This window comes from Colletotrichum godetiae (assembly GCF_030913485.1).
Source record: "Colletotrichum godetiae strain CBS 193.32 chromosome Unknown BDP55scaffold_7, whole genome shotgun sequence".
Classification (NCBI taxonomy): domain Eukaryota; kingdom Fungi; phylum Ascomycota; class Sordariomycetes; order Glomerellales; family Glomerellaceae; genus Colletotrichum; species Colletotrichum godetiae.
Window position 1 is genome coordinate 846,382 of NW_026851255.1, and position 14,865 is coordinate 861,246.

At 52.4% G+C, this 14,865-nt stretch overlaps 5 protein-coding genes and 1 non-coding gene across 6 annotated transcripts; 5 read left to right on the forward strand and 1 right to left on the reverse strand.

Annotated features, from left to right (window-relative positions):
- Window positions 1–802: 802 nt before the first annotated feature.
- On the forward strand, window positions 803–1,282 carry BDP55DRAFT_534176 (uncharacterized protein; the record flags this gene model as incomplete). Its single annotated transcript, XM_060567870.1, has 3 exons — window positions 803–916; window positions 977–1,040; window positions 1,095–1,282. Coding segments are annotated over 3 exons (366 nt in total), but the record flags the coding sequence as incomplete, so codon positions are not given.
- A 575-nt stretch (window positions 1,283–1,857) lies between these two features.
- On the forward strand, window positions 1,858–3,088 carry BDP55DRAFT_652092 (ribosomal protein L34e). The gene is made up of 3 exons (XM_060574101.1): window positions 1,858–1,985; window positions 2,126–2,249; window positions 2,517–3,088. Exons 1-3 carry the CDS (start codon window positions 1,948–1,950, stop codon window positions 2,703–2,705), a joined length of 351 nt encoding a protein of 116 aa, XP_060433631.1. The 5' UTR covers window positions 1,858–1,947; the 3' UTR covers window positions 2,706–3,088.
- Window positions 3,089–3,397: 309 nt separating this feature from the next.
- On the forward strand, window positions 3,398–4,138 carry BDP55DRAFT_545367 (uncharacterized protein; the record flags this gene model as incomplete). The annotated part of the gene is made up of 2 exons (XM_060568564.1): window positions 3,398–3,854; window positions 3,930–4,138. The coding sequence occupies 2 exons, from the start codon at window positions 3,398–3,400 to the stop codon at window positions 4,136–4,138; spliced, it is 666 nt and encodes a 221-aa protein (XP_060433632.1).
- A 1,160-nt stretch (window positions 4,139–5,298) lies between these two features.
- BDP55DRAFT_383828 (uncharacterized protein) lies at window positions 5,299–7,785 on the forward strand. Its single transcript, XM_060567180.1, has one exon. It carries the CDS (start codon window positions 5,456–5,458, stop codon window positions 7,376–7,378), a length of 1,923 nt encoding a protein of 640 aa, XP_060433633.1. The 5' UTR covers window positions 5,299–5,455; the 3' UTR covers window positions 7,379–7,785.
- A 340-nt stretch (window positions 7,786–8,125) lies between these two features.
- BDP55DRAFT_t80 lies at window positions 8,126–8,221 on the reverse strand. Its single transcript has one exon. It is a non-coding gene; the product is annotated as a tRNA-Ile (tRNA).
- Window positions 8,222–9,498: 1,277 nt separating this feature from the next.
- On the forward strand, window positions 9,499–11,122 carry BDP55DRAFT_758048 (uncharacterized protein; the record flags this gene model as incomplete). The annotated part of the gene is made up of 4 exons (XM_060580794.1): window positions 9,499–9,599; window positions 10,135–10,297; window positions 10,373–10,547; window positions 10,670–11,122. The coding sequence occupies 4 exons, from the start codon at window positions 9,499–9,501 to the stop codon at window positions 11,020–11,022; spliced, it is 792 nt and encodes a 263-aa protein (XP_060433634.1). The 3' UTR covers window positions 11,023–11,122.
- Between the last annotated feature and the right edge of the window lie 3,743 nt (window positions 11,123–14,865).

Below are 14,865 nucleotides of genomic sequence, written 5' to 3' on the forward strand. Positions count from 1 at the left end.
TCCGCTTCTTTTCTCTTTTCTTCCAGAGGTTGATTGCCTGGCCGGAAAGCAAGCTGCACCTTCCGCCTCGGACTCGACATACAGGTTCACGTGACCAATCACCGGCCAGGTTGAGTGAAGGTCGGAGAGTGGAAAGGAACCTGGCACGCCGCACGCTTGGCAAGGTGTCCTGGGTGCCTTGCACCAGCAACACCGTGATAGGTAGGCGAGATGTACTAACCCGGCGGGAATAGTGGAGAAAGGTACTCCAGGGAATAACGCACCAACCACCTTGACGCGCTGCTGGGAAAGGCTGCTGGGACCCGATTCTGGCCCTGGCCCATGCTTCCATGGATGCGCTGCACCTGCGCCGCGTGCCAGACGTTGAAGACATCACCCCAATTAATACACACAGTATCTCCGGCTTGTCTCCCGTACGCCGTACACTACTCCTTTTTGGACCCCAAGTAGCAGCGCGCATGACAGTGTGAGTGGCACGTTTGCCTTGTGGACTGTGTCATTTGAAGTATTCGCAAACACGGATCCAGCATTTACCTTTCTTGGACCTTCCTTCGGCTGTGATTGCGCGTTGCGCCTGAAGCCCTCGCTCGGCATTCATCCATCCAACCTCGCCGGTCTGGTCGTGGAAACGCCTCGGTCCGTCAACTCGACTCCCGCTCGACTCTCGATTTTCGAAACCCGACCCAAACGTATCACACCGCCTGCTCGCTGGTCTACCTGCCGATTCGACCCTTCCTTCTTTTCCTTCTCCTGCGCCATGGTCTGATAGACCTCTGTGCATCCTCGACCAACTTCCACTATCATGGCAAACAACGGCCCATCTGTCAAGAGTGAGCCTGGTGCTCCAGGCTCCGAGGCATGGGATGAGGAACGTCTGGAACAGGCTCTGAACGAGCTCAAGCTCTTGCATGTCAAGGTTTGTTGTCCTCATGGCGCAGACTGATACCTCAAATCACGACACTGAACTTTTGCAAAGCTTCGCGGTTTGCGAACGACGATACCACGAATGATGGAACCTTTGTCCGTCAAACAGCCAAGCCGTACGTATGAAGTCTGTCATAAAATGTTTCGTTCACTGATTTCCTGCTATCCAGCCCAAATTACCTTCCAAGCGTACATGGAGTCGGTCGCTGCGGCTAAGAAGGAAGTGCAAGACTTTCAGGACCTTAGGAAGAGCGAAAAGATAACGAACATCATGGAACATGCCACACAACGTCGGCAAGAGGAGCCTAATGGTATAAAGGCATGGCGTACTACAGACCATTCTGACTGGACAACGTCAGACTCCTAGAACTCTCTTTGATTTTGGGCGGATATTTCAGCACTCATGGCGTTATGGCGACTGTTACGCGGAAAAGGGGGTTTTTGTTTTTGGGTACATCCTCGCTTAGTGGTGCATACATGAGCAGATGCCTTGGGGCACGGGGTTAGAAAACCCGGTTCAAAAAGCCCAAGGATATGTTCAAGAAAATGACGGAGAAGGTGCAATTGGAATACCCGTCCAACTCGTAATTCGATGACAGGATGCTAGACTCTACCTTCGAAGCAGAGATCCAGAGAAGTGGCTGGCTGGCGAGAGTCAGGCTGGCTATCGGACTCGACTCGAGCTCATGAAATATCTGGGTTTCTGCCGTATGGTACCTTAAGCTGGCGGACAGCGGGTCGCCTTCCACCCTTCCATCCAATTGGCCATCTACAGTGACTGTCAACGATTTCTTCTCCAAAAAATTGTTAGCGTGTCTGGCACGTGAGCTGGGCTCAGTCCGGGGCTTTCCAGCTGGCAGCAGCCACATGTGGCTTGACGCCCACAGCCCCCGCCTCATTGGTCGCCTAAGCGGGCTCTATCTCATCTTTCCACCCACACAAAATTTCGAGAAAGCACGAAAATCCGCTCGCGATCCTCGACTCTCAACTAACCAACCCGCAGCCCGCAGCAAATCAGTCACAATGGCCGGAAACCGTGTCCAGTACCGCCGCCGTAACGGGTGAGTGAATCTTCCTAGAGATATCGCATACGATCAAGTCAACGACCGAACGACACTCTTCTTTCCCCGCGATCGCGAAAATTGTACTTGGTGGATAGACTGGGAAAAAGAGGCTGACCTGGGAAATTTTCCTTGTGCAGCTACAACACCTCCTCCAACCTCACCCGCATCGTCAAGACCCCGGGTGGTGAGCTGAGAATCCTTCACATCAAGAAGCGCGGTACTGCCCCCAAGTGCGGTGACTGCGGTGTCAAGCTCCCTGGCGTAAGTTCGAACCCAACATCGAAGCCGAAGCGAACGATCCGAGAAGCCATCTGAGAGAGTACGGAACTACGGAAATGCTATTCGGTCATGGTTATGGATGTCCTTGGAGAGAGGCGCATCTTGTTTAGGAGGTCACACTGAAGCTGGTTGAAAACGAGGATGCATGACTAGAGGAACTGGCGCTCTCAGATGGCAACGACGAACTTTCGACTTCGACTTGGAGTGTACCAGAGTCAAGCAGACCACATGCTAACATAACCGCTACAGGTCCCCGCCCTCCGCCCCCGCGAGTACTCCCAGATCTCCAAGCCCAAGAAGACCGTCCAGCGCGCGTACGGTGGCTCGAGATGCGGTAACTGCGTCCGCGACCGTATCGTTCGTGCCTTCCTCATCGAGGAGCAGAAGATCGTCAAGAAGGTTCTCAAGGAGCAGAGCCAGAGCGAGAAGAAGAAATAAACCCGACGCATCTCTTCTTGGTCACGTCAAACACAACACTGGCAGGAATGGGAATAAGGGGTTGGTTCATTGCTTCGGTGTTCATTAGGGCAAAAACAGCATGATACAAAGGATCGTCGGGCCACGAGGCGGATTGAAACGGTTCTTCTTGCCGACGCTGTCGTTAGGGCACTGTTAGGCCTCGATACCTGAATGAAAACGGAAATCGAGCCCTTCAACAACAACAAAATTCTTATTGGTCATGTGGGATTCCCGTTCGTTTTTCTGTGACGGACGATAACCCCGCGGTGTCTGGTCGTGGCGCCCAAAAAAAAAAAAAGTGGTTTACTCCCGAGATCTGGATTATGACAGCGAAATTGAACTTTTCCCGCCTTTACCGATGACAATTATGTTTGAGTCGCAAAAAACATGTCCATGTCCAATGCAAGTAATAATCGGTGGCTATCCACCATGGTGGCGCCCGTCTCGTGTTTCCCTCGTCAACGTTGCTCGTTAGCCCAGCATCCCACCTACCTTAACCAGTAATCATGACGTTCAAGATGCTGAGGTATCACTACCGGAAAAAGGTCCCAGCTTCCTAGCTCTTCCAAACACAACCACACCACGACCAAACAACCTTGCATGAGAAAAATTGACCGTAGCAATCGAAACACCCAACTTCCTCTCTTCAAGCGAGGCACGCAAACAAACCGATGAACACCTCCGCGACAACCCGCGCTCTCCGCGCATTCGCGCGCACCCAGCGCACCGTCCCCCGATCCATCCCTCGAGCTTCGCCGACATCACTACGACCTTCTGCCGTTGCCGCCCAGCCATTATGCATGCGCAGTCAATTCCACACGACCCCCTTCAGATCAAAAAATGAGAAACCCAAGGACTACCAGGGAGCGACCGACTTCAGCGAGATGGACGTGCTAGCCAACACGCCCATCCCCTCGACCTCAATCGACGCCTGCGTATGGGATGGCTTCCACCTGAACAGTGGTGTCAAGATCATGGACGGCGATGCGGCATTACTCATCGGCGGCGAGGCATTCGAGTGGAGGCCCTGGGAGGCGAAAGGATCCAAGAATTTGATCAATGCCAAAGGCCAGTTCGAGCTGCCCGCGGAAGCATTCGGGCTCCTGGATCTGGTCTGGCCGAGACCTGGTGCGCATCTCCCACGCTCTACTCTCTTCTTCTGATTTTCAGGGTGGCCAGTTTACTAACGATTGCTTTTTACAGATCTTCTCATCATCGGTGTTGGCCCCAAAATCGTCCCCCTTAGCCCGTCGACGAGGAAGCATCTCAGCTCGCTTGGCATCCGTGTCGAGGTGCTGGACACAAGAAACGCCGCCTCCCAGTTCAACCTTCTTGCTACAGAGAGAGGCGTCGATGTTGTTGCGGGCGCGATGATTCCCATCGGATGGAAGGAGGGTAAGGGCGCTGTATGAAGTGCAGGCGGCGGACCGGGATACCTTAATTCGAGTCATGATGAGTCGAATTTGGGCTGGCTGTTTAGAAACACACGCATGCCAACTGGACTGCAGTCAATTGCACAGCAGTATCATGGCGATCCATGGGTTGCAACGGGGTATGATGGAGGTGTCAGGCTTCTCATCGCCCATGGCAAACTCTCACTTGATTTCACCGGGGAGTCCATCTGCATTTTCTTTGGGCCCCGCCAAAAGTCCCACCTCTTGGCTGTGACTGCCAGAGCTGTACGGAGTACTATCACAACCATTTAATGCTGGTTCGGAAACACTCCGCAACCAACATTAAAAGCTTTTCCCAGCAGAGAATGACTTGTAATACATAGAATATTACTTACCTAAACAGAATGTACAATACCCAAATTTCAACTTCATCTGATACGTAATCAGCCTTGCAGCACCGTGGACCCTGGACAATCCAGGATCAACATGCCAATACAATTGGCCAGAAAAATCTAGATGCAAGAGACCAATGACAGTGTTTTCCTAGGCCCAGGTGGAGGAGAGATGACGAACTGTTGGCTGAAAATGAGCAGTGACATAAATTTGCCAAAAAGGCAAAGGTTTGCCGTGCCCGCTGAATGCACCTGCGGCCTGTCCCACCTTACCTGTCTACCTATCGAGGCGGCTCATCGCTCACTCACCAGCGGGCGCCTCTCACTCACACCTTATCTCTTCCCGCTCTTACTCACTCAACTCCGACTCGAACCCCAGTGACAGATCTTGCCTTACGAACGGCCTGTTCCGACCACGTTTTCGCCTGCCTCTTGTTCAGTCGACCTTCTCACGACGACACTGGCCCCGCCGCGTGTGTCCCTCACAATTTGAGAAGGAGGAAACAAACCAAAAAGAAGCATCCGCTTTTGTTTCTCCTGCAGTGCTTCTGGGCCTCGCGCCCAGCAGCACCAGGTGCGACAGACCCAAAGTCAACGAGGGGACCGCTTTCCCGCCTCAAACTGGTTGACTCACATTCCCGCCCAGTGTCACCGACCACGTCGCCGCTAATCTTGTCGCTCTTTATTTCCTCCTTGCTATTCTGTCCGAAGACGGCGTTTTCAGAGATCAACGCTCTCACGTCCCGACCAACAAAAGACGACCTGGCATTTTCTTATAGCGCACTACGTTTAGAGATACCCGCGCATTATCCGGTCTCCATCATTCGTCACACTTCACGTTGTTTAACTTGAATTTATCACATTCACTATACGATACTGGCGGTACTGCTACCTAGTACGCGCTCGAATACCGGCATATCAGAACCATCCTTCCGTGGTCAATATGTCGTATCAACAACAGGGCGCCGGCTGGCTGAGCTTCGCCAACCCTCATGACCCTGGAGCTACCGATCCGACCTTGCTGAAGGAGAACTCGGAGAGTCGCTCATACACTACGGCGCGCTATACCTATTCTGGTATCAGGACGTTCTACAAACGACACCTCCAAGCTGACCAGCTGCCCAACCCACCACTTCCCCTGCTTGTCTGTATCCACGGTCTGGGAGGATCAGTCGCTCAGTTTCACCCGCTGTTGACAAGCCTGGTCCACATTTCATCATGTCTGGCCATCGACCTGCCCGGTTGTGGTCGTTCCGATTTCACCCAGCAGGCATGGGATGCGTATACCCCGGAAGCACTGTGCGAGTTGTTGGAGGTCATCATCGATGAGTATCGTCAGAAGGAGCCCGACCGCAGCGTCGTACTCATCGGCCATAGCATGGGAACTACCATGTGCGCACAGCTGGCGAGTCGCAATGCGCCGCACAAGACTGACCTTCGCAAGTACGTTGTTGGAATGGTCGCCATCTGTCCCGTAGCCGGTCCGCCCACGGAAGACAAGACGACGCTGTTCAGAAGGCTGCTTTGGGTACCCGGCTGGATCTTTGATTTATGGAGGGCCTACGATCGGTGGGGAGGCCCGCAAAGTGCCAGCGTCAGTCGATTCGTTGGTCCCGGTGCTGAGCTTGAGCTCCGCAAACTCCAAGACCGCTTCAACAACCAAAGCCGGACGCCCGTCTGGCGCAGGATGGCCTGGGGATCACTCCCGAACTATGAGAAAGGCATTGCGAAAGGCGGCGTGCCTGGCAAGGACGTTTGGGCCGGCGTTGACGTGCCGGTTTACCTAGTTGGCGGAAAGGAGGATAAGCTGACGAAGCCTGAGGAGGTGGACAAGATCAAGGAGTATCTCTCTGGCAAAGCGCCTCTATCGCCCGAGACTGGGTCAGACGACGGCCATGAAACCATCGTCGACGCGGCGGCACCGGTCAACACATCAAAGAATCCGACGGACCACGGGCCCGAGAGTATAGATGATATTCGAGACGAAGACTTCTGTCGAGATCGCAAGCTCAACGAAGACGCGGACAACGCTCTCGAAGATCCATCGACACCTCAAGAGTCACCCGCAAACATCCCACCTCAGCCCCGGCATCCTACCAAGGTCATCAGGTCTATCATCATGCCTGCGCCTGCCAACCATGCGCTTCTGTTCATGCCTGCTACAGTTAGAATTCTGGCTGGTCTGATCTCCGACTTCCTTGCCAACCATGTCACTGGACGTCTGTCTCTCGGATGGCAGTTGCAGTATCTCTCGCGGGAAGGCAAGTGGGATGTGAAGAACTTGGCCAAATGGAAGGGAGTTGTTCCAGTTTCCCACCCCATCGGTCCAGCATGCAGCCCGCCAGTCTTCAGAGCGATGAAGACTCTGCGAGAAGCAGATGACACGCACTGTCCTGCCGAGTTTGTCAAGAACTGGGGAGGAATCATCAAGGACGTGATTGATATCAGTCACGACAAGCCGGTGTACGACCCGCGGAGCATGGAAAAGGGCGGAGTGCGATATCACAAGTTCGCGACAGTCTCGAAGATTCCGCCCAAGGATTCCGAAGTGGCTCATTTCATTGCGCTCGTGGATAAGTTGCGAGAGCAGCAGAAGGCGAGGGCTGAGGAGGAGAAGTGGGCAGAGGTGGACGGCCAGACGCAGGTCATTGGAGTCCACTGCCACTACGGCTTCAACCGCACCGGATACTTTATTGTGTGTTATCTGGTCGACCGATGTGGAATGTCAGTAAAGGACGCGATTGAGACGTTCAAGGAGGCGAGGCCTAACGGGATTCGCCACCAGCACTTCAGAGATCGGCTATATCTGCGGTATTCGGGACTGCAGGAGGAGGAGGTTGTGGAACAGCAGCAGAACGGTTCATGATCCTCCATGGGCTGTATGAAGACGAGGTTTTCGTGGATATGGAGGAGGAGTGAAAGGGTTTCAACAGGTAGCGTCACTGATTAACGATAAACATACTTACTCAGCCTCGCGGTTGACAGCGTAATGAAGTTTCCAATACCCTGAGGCACTCACTTCATGGACATGCCGAAGACCACCTCTCAAGTCCAGAGCAGTGATAATCCTGAGTGGCCGTGACTTGCAAAGTACGGAACGGTTTGACTTCACTTTGTTCCTCGGTGACGTGCATCAATGTAGGAGGCGACTCTTGGAAGGCGTCACACAAACATCGAGCTCTTTTCCGGCTGCGATAAGGACGCAGAAGAGAGGTTTTCTAGTAAGCTACCTAGGTGCCTTGATTCTAGCCTATTCTCTAAACGTACTTTAAACCCCAACAACTCCTCACACATCGAGTCTGGGCAGAAACCCTCCCTCCATGCAGTGAGCTATTTCACCAGTATGAGGTAACCTGGAAATCTCAAAGGTGCGGCGTATGGTGAAGTGGTAATGTTCCAGCCCATCCAGAGGCTGTTTCAAGCGTCAGACAAACCACCTTCAACATCCAAAGATCTCATCTACTTCGACATCACACGCATCCGTACGCAGCCTCGCTGTCAGCCTTTCCTACCTTGCATTCACAGAGCATCAAAAAAGGAAACTCAAAAGCACGCACATCACCCAAGTCCATTCGTTCCTGGAACAATCATTACCACCAGCAAAAGAGAACATTGATCAGTGGGAGGCTTGAACTCCCGGCCTTGGCATTACACAACATTTCAGGGTGAAATATTAGTACCACGCTCTAACCAACTGAGCTAACCGACCCCATCCCGAACCGAATGTGGTTGTTGGGTGTGTGATGCTGTGGTGTGGAAATTTGCCCTAAGTTGAGGCCCACGATGATGGCGGGTCGCGGGTCTGCGGAGGGTCCCGGAGGGGCGGCCGGCTTTGGCCCCGCTGAGGAGTCGGTGGGACTTCCGGTGCTGACGGATGGGTTGGTGACGACGTGTCTACGAGTACTGGAAATTTGGGGGGTGGATAAAGGCTTTAGAGAGTTGTGGAAGAGTCTGAACAGAGTCTAAGATATATAGATAATGCTGTGTAGATTCAATGTCGTCAGCACTTTCTCGCTTTTGCTACAGATCTCATCTATAACCCCGGATATCATGAAGGACGACTTCGAGTTGTATTGGACTCAAAAGCTTTGAGATATATTTCAATGAACACTTGAGATTAGTACCGAAGTGACGTACGATTTCGTCGGTAGAAAGACGTTCGAATTATTTGACTCATAGCCGTGACGCCATTTTCAGTCTATTGACAGCTTCATATAAAAACGACATTCATATAAAATCGATGTTAACAATAATGTAAATAGTAACGGAAAGGCCTTTTATCTTTCGCAAAATGCCTCTCTACGAACTTTCCTCGTCGGGTTTATAATTGGGCCAAAAGCGCAAACTCGTATCATACAGCTCTTCTGCGGGTATCCGGGACCGGCTTCTATATATGATCTATGTGGTTCAATGGACGACAGGATAGCTCCTGAACGAGGGGTACGGTTTCAATGAGACGACTACGTGATTCGAGAGGCCAGCACAAAAGCTGATAACCACCGTTCTGGATTCCATAGAGACAAAGTTACCGGCTTGGAACGCGGGACAGCATGATACGGAAAGACCGTGATTGCGATTTCCGTGACCAGCGGTTTCCGCCGGGCGTAGGTCTAAACCGGCTGGGTCAAGATCTTTCAAATATTCAGTACTTTCGTCTGGATCTCCGTACTTCCTGTTTGTTTCTCACGCCGAAGGGTTTGAAATGTGATAGTACACGTTCCCACATGCGTCGATTGAGGATTGTCCGATTGACATGCTGGGAGCTGCTCCGTGTCTCCGCCAGAAAGAAACACGATTACACGCGGGAGTGTCTCTCAATTTGTCCCTCCGCGCGTATTCAGCCACGTATAGGTGTCGGGCTGGTAGATAGTAGTGCGACCGATGTTCCTGTTAAAGATGCCATAGAACAAAAGAGACTTTGGCGGGCATGACGGACACTCCCACATCCTCACCGTCGGTGACCAAACTATGCGTGCGTTCTTCAACATGGAGTTGGCACCATTCACGCCGCTCAATTGCGCCGTCTTGATCACTGCTCGCCTCCTTCTTATTGCCGCGATTCTACGATTTAAGGCGTATAGTCTCAGGTAAGATGGTGCATACCTGCTAGATGGAGATCAAACACTAACGTGATTTGTCGGCATCAGCGAGATGTGGTTGATGGTAGTGGCGAACTCTTGGACTCGTACTTCCGGGCCGTCCCAGCAGAACTTTTCTTAGAGTCGGAGATGAAGTCGAATTTCGGTGAACTTGATGCTATGGAGTCTCGGAAGACCAAGTAGTCAACTCAACGTATTCACGGTGATGAAAAAGACGAAAGGTTGATGAAGTTCAGTGAGCTACACATGGCGAGTCAATTCTCGTACGGTGATCCAAGGATCGTTTATAGGCTTCTTGTTATGTTATGCCCCTGGATAGAGTCTTGGGTAGCCACAGAATCTACCGATAGCTTCTGATTAACACTTCTATGCTCGAAGGATGGAAAACGATGGTCAGATGGATGTGATAAACTCTTGTACTCCGTACTCTCTTTCTACATGATTTCCCCGCTCACATCTCTAAAGATTGCATGTATGGTGATTACATATTCTTGCCATCATACATCCGTTCTATTATCACTAGGCGCAAGTCGGCTTGTCTTTGCCTTCGGCACGTACGTGACGACGAATTAATATCAGGAAACCCCGATATGAGCACCGCATCAAAACGTCGGGCTAAGCAATGGCCTGTGGACAAGGACTTGGGTGTCCATGACTCCAAAACAAATGCATTCAGGGGCTGGATAGTAAGAAACATTTTAAACCTGTCGATAGCCACGTATGAGGGCCTTATTTGCTGCCAAACTCCTTCGTCATGGCAGATCATCAGGATGAGGACGACATTAGTTCACCACGAGACCGCAGACGAGAAGCTTCCTTCTCTGCGTTGCAGCTCACTGGGTTCTACGTATGCCCCTTTTTCTCAGAGACGTACAACTACCATTGATATCATAATTCCCGGAGTCATTTATGAATTTGAGACTTCCCTCAGCTCTTGTGAGTTTCCACGGCAATCTCAACCATCCTCATGGTCTTACGTAGGGAAGTTCGTAGTCGTGTCGAGAAGTTGAGCAGCAGTGTTCGTATCTGATCCCGCAGCAGCTTCACAGCTCCGATAGTTCAACCAGGCTATTCGCAACTGGATGGGTATGGAATCCACATTGATTTTAAGGGAACTCGAGATATTGCCCCTGAGTTGTATTGTTCATCACATTATTCGGAGCGAGATCTGCTTCCTTCAGACGCCGGGTACAAATGCATTCGAGCAAAGCAGACAATCTCCATTCACATCACCAATCGTCTTCTTCTCCAGGTTTGTGGCCCCCCTCTAAAGCTTCTAAATCCAAAGTCCAACGCCGTCCAAAACCTCATGCTCGACATTGCACGCCGTCAAAACCAAATGAAAATTCTCCGCAAGCGCAAGAGATATCGCCGGCGTGCCGCGATCTGGAACTACGGGGAGAACTGGTAGCTTCCACGGTGGAGGACGTTACTGGCGGCGCGGTCTTGGATAGCTTCGCGATCTCAAAATGACGGACATTCGAACGGCTCGTTCAACGGATCTCTCTCCTGGACGCCACCTACCATTCCTCACTCCCTCCATCGCTCCCTACACCGAATCAACTCCCTCAAAGTACGCAACCAAATCCACACAAATCCAAACAAACATCGACTTCGTCTCTACGAACCGCGGACCGGCTCGCCCATACCCACGTGGGGTTCGATAATGGCGGACAGCAGGCGGCCTCCCGGGAGCCAAAAAAGACACGAGATGCCGCGGGACGAAGAGAAACGGCTCGATCTTCATCTGCGTACTTCGTTCATCCTTCGTGTTGATCTCTTCAGGCACGAATGCACGTTCATTGGACATTTCGGCCAGCCCCTCTCCTCAAACTCTGTTTTACGAGATATTGCTGCCCCTACGTGCTTCGCAAGTTAGTCCCAGTTGAGGAGCTGAACTGCAGAGCCAGTACACTACAATCACAATCGTGACATGCACGCAAGCTTCACATCACAATCACATTCCCACGCATCCACAACGAACACCGGATCTACAAAACCTTCATCCTCCATGCTCACCTTGACCCAATCTGAAATTGCCCGATTTGACCCTCTCATATCCATCATAACCTTTGTCACTCACAGGACAAACCAAACCCCCTTATCACTCGCAAGTCAGAAGACCGACGAACCGCCGCTCAGGCAATTCTCGTGAAAAGAAATAACAGGCAACCACACGGGCACGCAATGAACAGGGCAATCAGACAAGGGGGGGGGGGGGGGGGGGGGGGGGTCAACACCCTCCTCAATACGAACATCGTTACGAAAAGCGCGAACCAGCGAGTGAATTAGCAATCTCGGAATCTCTTCTCCTGCGAGCAGACAGCCAAGTCTTCGGTCCAGGCCCCCAGGCCCCCCCAGTCCACGACCCCACGAACGCAAGGCACGCACGAAAAGTTTCTCTTTGCATCAGAAACCTGCTTTTCGTGCTTCGTGTTCTGTAATGTGACGAGATCCCAACAGTCCAGAACACCGGGCACCTCAAGCGGATCCTGCATTGCTTGCTCCTGGCCTCCTCCATTCCGTACATACCATCCATCCATCAGCCCGCCCCCTTGCGCGTCCTCAATTCCATCGTGAAAAAGTGCAAAACCCAAAATCAGATGATCAAACCTGGCATGTACGCTCCCATCAAGCGGCCGCAGTTCGACTGCTTCCCTCTTTTCGAACGAAAATCACACGGGCTAGGGCCATGCAAGCGCACGAGCAAATTGGAAAGAAGACAAGACAAGTCAGAACAAGACAGCCTTTCTCCAATCCTTCCTGCTTGACCGTTCCCCCCGTGCCCCCCAGCCATCACAATCACATCCCATCAATGATCACGGGCGTCAGTTCAGCCCGAAAGGAAGCGGCCCATCTGACAACACTCAGACCAAACGCCCCAGCACCAACACCAGCCCGGCCCAGCCCCAAGGCTCCGCAGACTGCGGGAACAGCAAAGACTCTCAAGACCGGACTGCGGCAGCTACTTTCTTGGGAGGGGGGAAGAAGACAGACCAGACGCGGGCTTCTGCATGGCATCAGCACCAACACCAGCGCCAGCACCAGCACCAGCACCAAGAAAGCACTGTTCATCGTCGATTCCAGTCAGATGGCCGGGGATGGGGGATGGGGGAGCACGATAAACCCTCAACGTTTAGTTCGGTGGCTGACTTACAACTGGCTAAGCTACGTGTTCTACCTCCGTGGGAAGGAGAGGGAGAGAGACGCACCACACGGCACGACACGTCCACGTCTTCAACACGCGCCGAGAACTGACCCTCTCGAGGGTTCCGTGATGTTCTAACAGAAACAGCTTCATCCTTTACCCGTCACCACCTGAATCCTTCTCGCAGAACACACACCGATTGCACACCACCCCCATTTCACTAGTCTCCTCGTCCACCTGTTCCCAATCTTTCTGGGCTAATCTTGGTTCAACTTGCTCACGGCCCCCAAGCCAGCAGGAAAGGAAAACCAGATGACAAGCCCGCAGGAAAAAAAAAGGTCGAGCGCAAGAAAGCTCAGAACAGGAGCGCAAAAGTGTCATAGCACACCTTCCCGGGAACAACTAAGACCGGTGGAGAGGCGGGACAAAGTAGAGAACAGAAGACGAGGACCTCGGACAGTGAACTAGCTTGGCAACATCACCACGGGTGTGGGCTTTCCTCTCTCTCACTCTCTCTCATCCGTCTCGTCTGTCGCGCATGAGGTCTAACGCGCGTCATGTCCCATCAGCTCTGCTCGCTGGTTCACCATTTCGTGTCGCGAGAGAAGTAAGCCAAGGCCGTGTATCGTATCGATGGAGACAAATAGAGATATGATGTCGCGACACTTTTGCCTTTCCCCCTACTGTATAGTAGCGGTCGTAGTCTCCTTTTTCCCTACTCCCTACTTGCCACGCCCCCCCTTTTCGTTTCGTTCTTCCGGCCCCTTCTTCACACTTGTCTCCATCGTGGGCTCCTCATTTTGTTTCTCCGCCAGTCTTACCGCATGACGCCGGTTGATCATAGGTGAAAAGCTGGCTCGTGTACCCTCCAGTGCCTGTCCTTTCCATCCTCCCACCCCCATACCGGGGGGGGGGGCTAATCAAGTGCCTCTTCCTCTTTCTCACCTACCGGTATCCCTCTTTCTCCATCATGACATGTATGAACAACGAAACAAGATGTAGAAAAGAGTAGTCCACACGCCCTGGATCTGACCTGGCCTAGCCCAAGAGGGTAAACTAGTCCCATAGAGACAGCGAGAAAAAGAGAGAGAAAGAGAAAGATCAAGAGATCAATAGAGAAACCCTAATTCTCCCAAAAGTCGACGCCGTCTCGAGAATCAAAGGAGGCGCCCGCTAGGGCGATGTTGCGCCATTTGGGCCAACAAGAGAATAGGTAGCGTAGAGCAACAAGGCAAGCTCTCCTAGAAAGAACGCTACAATCGTCCGCTAGACACGTCTCCCATATCAAATCAACGGCACTAGAAGAGGAACAAGATAATCCCATCACAAGTAAAAGAAGAAGAAGAAGATTTAGGCTTGGCTAAAAGGGGCGTGTGTTTTGCGTGCTGCTTGCCCGTGTGGGAAAGAAGATCCCACGCCAAAAAGACGCCCGACATCCAGCGCCAGCACCAGCACCAGCACCAGCACCAGTCATCGGCTGACGGCGTGAGCGTTGGAGGATGAAAAAAAGGGGACTTGGGGGGATAGGGAATATGCCAACCATCAAAGGAAGAAAACCAACAGGAATTTTGAGACGAGACGGGAGGAACAAAGTACGCTGTTTGTTGTGCACGTTCCGACGACGACATGGCACCGCCGTTTGGTCTTTGGTCGACCGGACCTGTCGTCCTATGCCTATGGCGTTAACCCGGCGTACCTGTCACGGAGTCGACTCCGGGAAAGACGGCCGGCCGCCAGACTGGAGTGTTTCCGAAACGACAATCGGCCAGCTTACTACCTACCTTACCTAATTGACAGAGTTCAAACCGGAGAAGCGGGCAGGGCGGATGAGGGACGGATGACCTAACGACCGATGATGACTGATAGTCACCAGTTTTCCGTGATGGAACAATTTGTCATTGTTGCTCCTCGTCCTTCACCCCCTGAACAATCAAATGAGGATAGAACGTCGAGGAGGCTTGCGAACAAACGCCCGCCAAGTTACGCAATACGCCTTTCTCTCTTTCTCCGCTTCAAACTTCATCCAGCTGCGGCTGGTCCGCCCCCCGCCTCCCGCGACTGGTATTGATTCCAAAGAGTACCAATTTGACACGAACGTGCGCCATG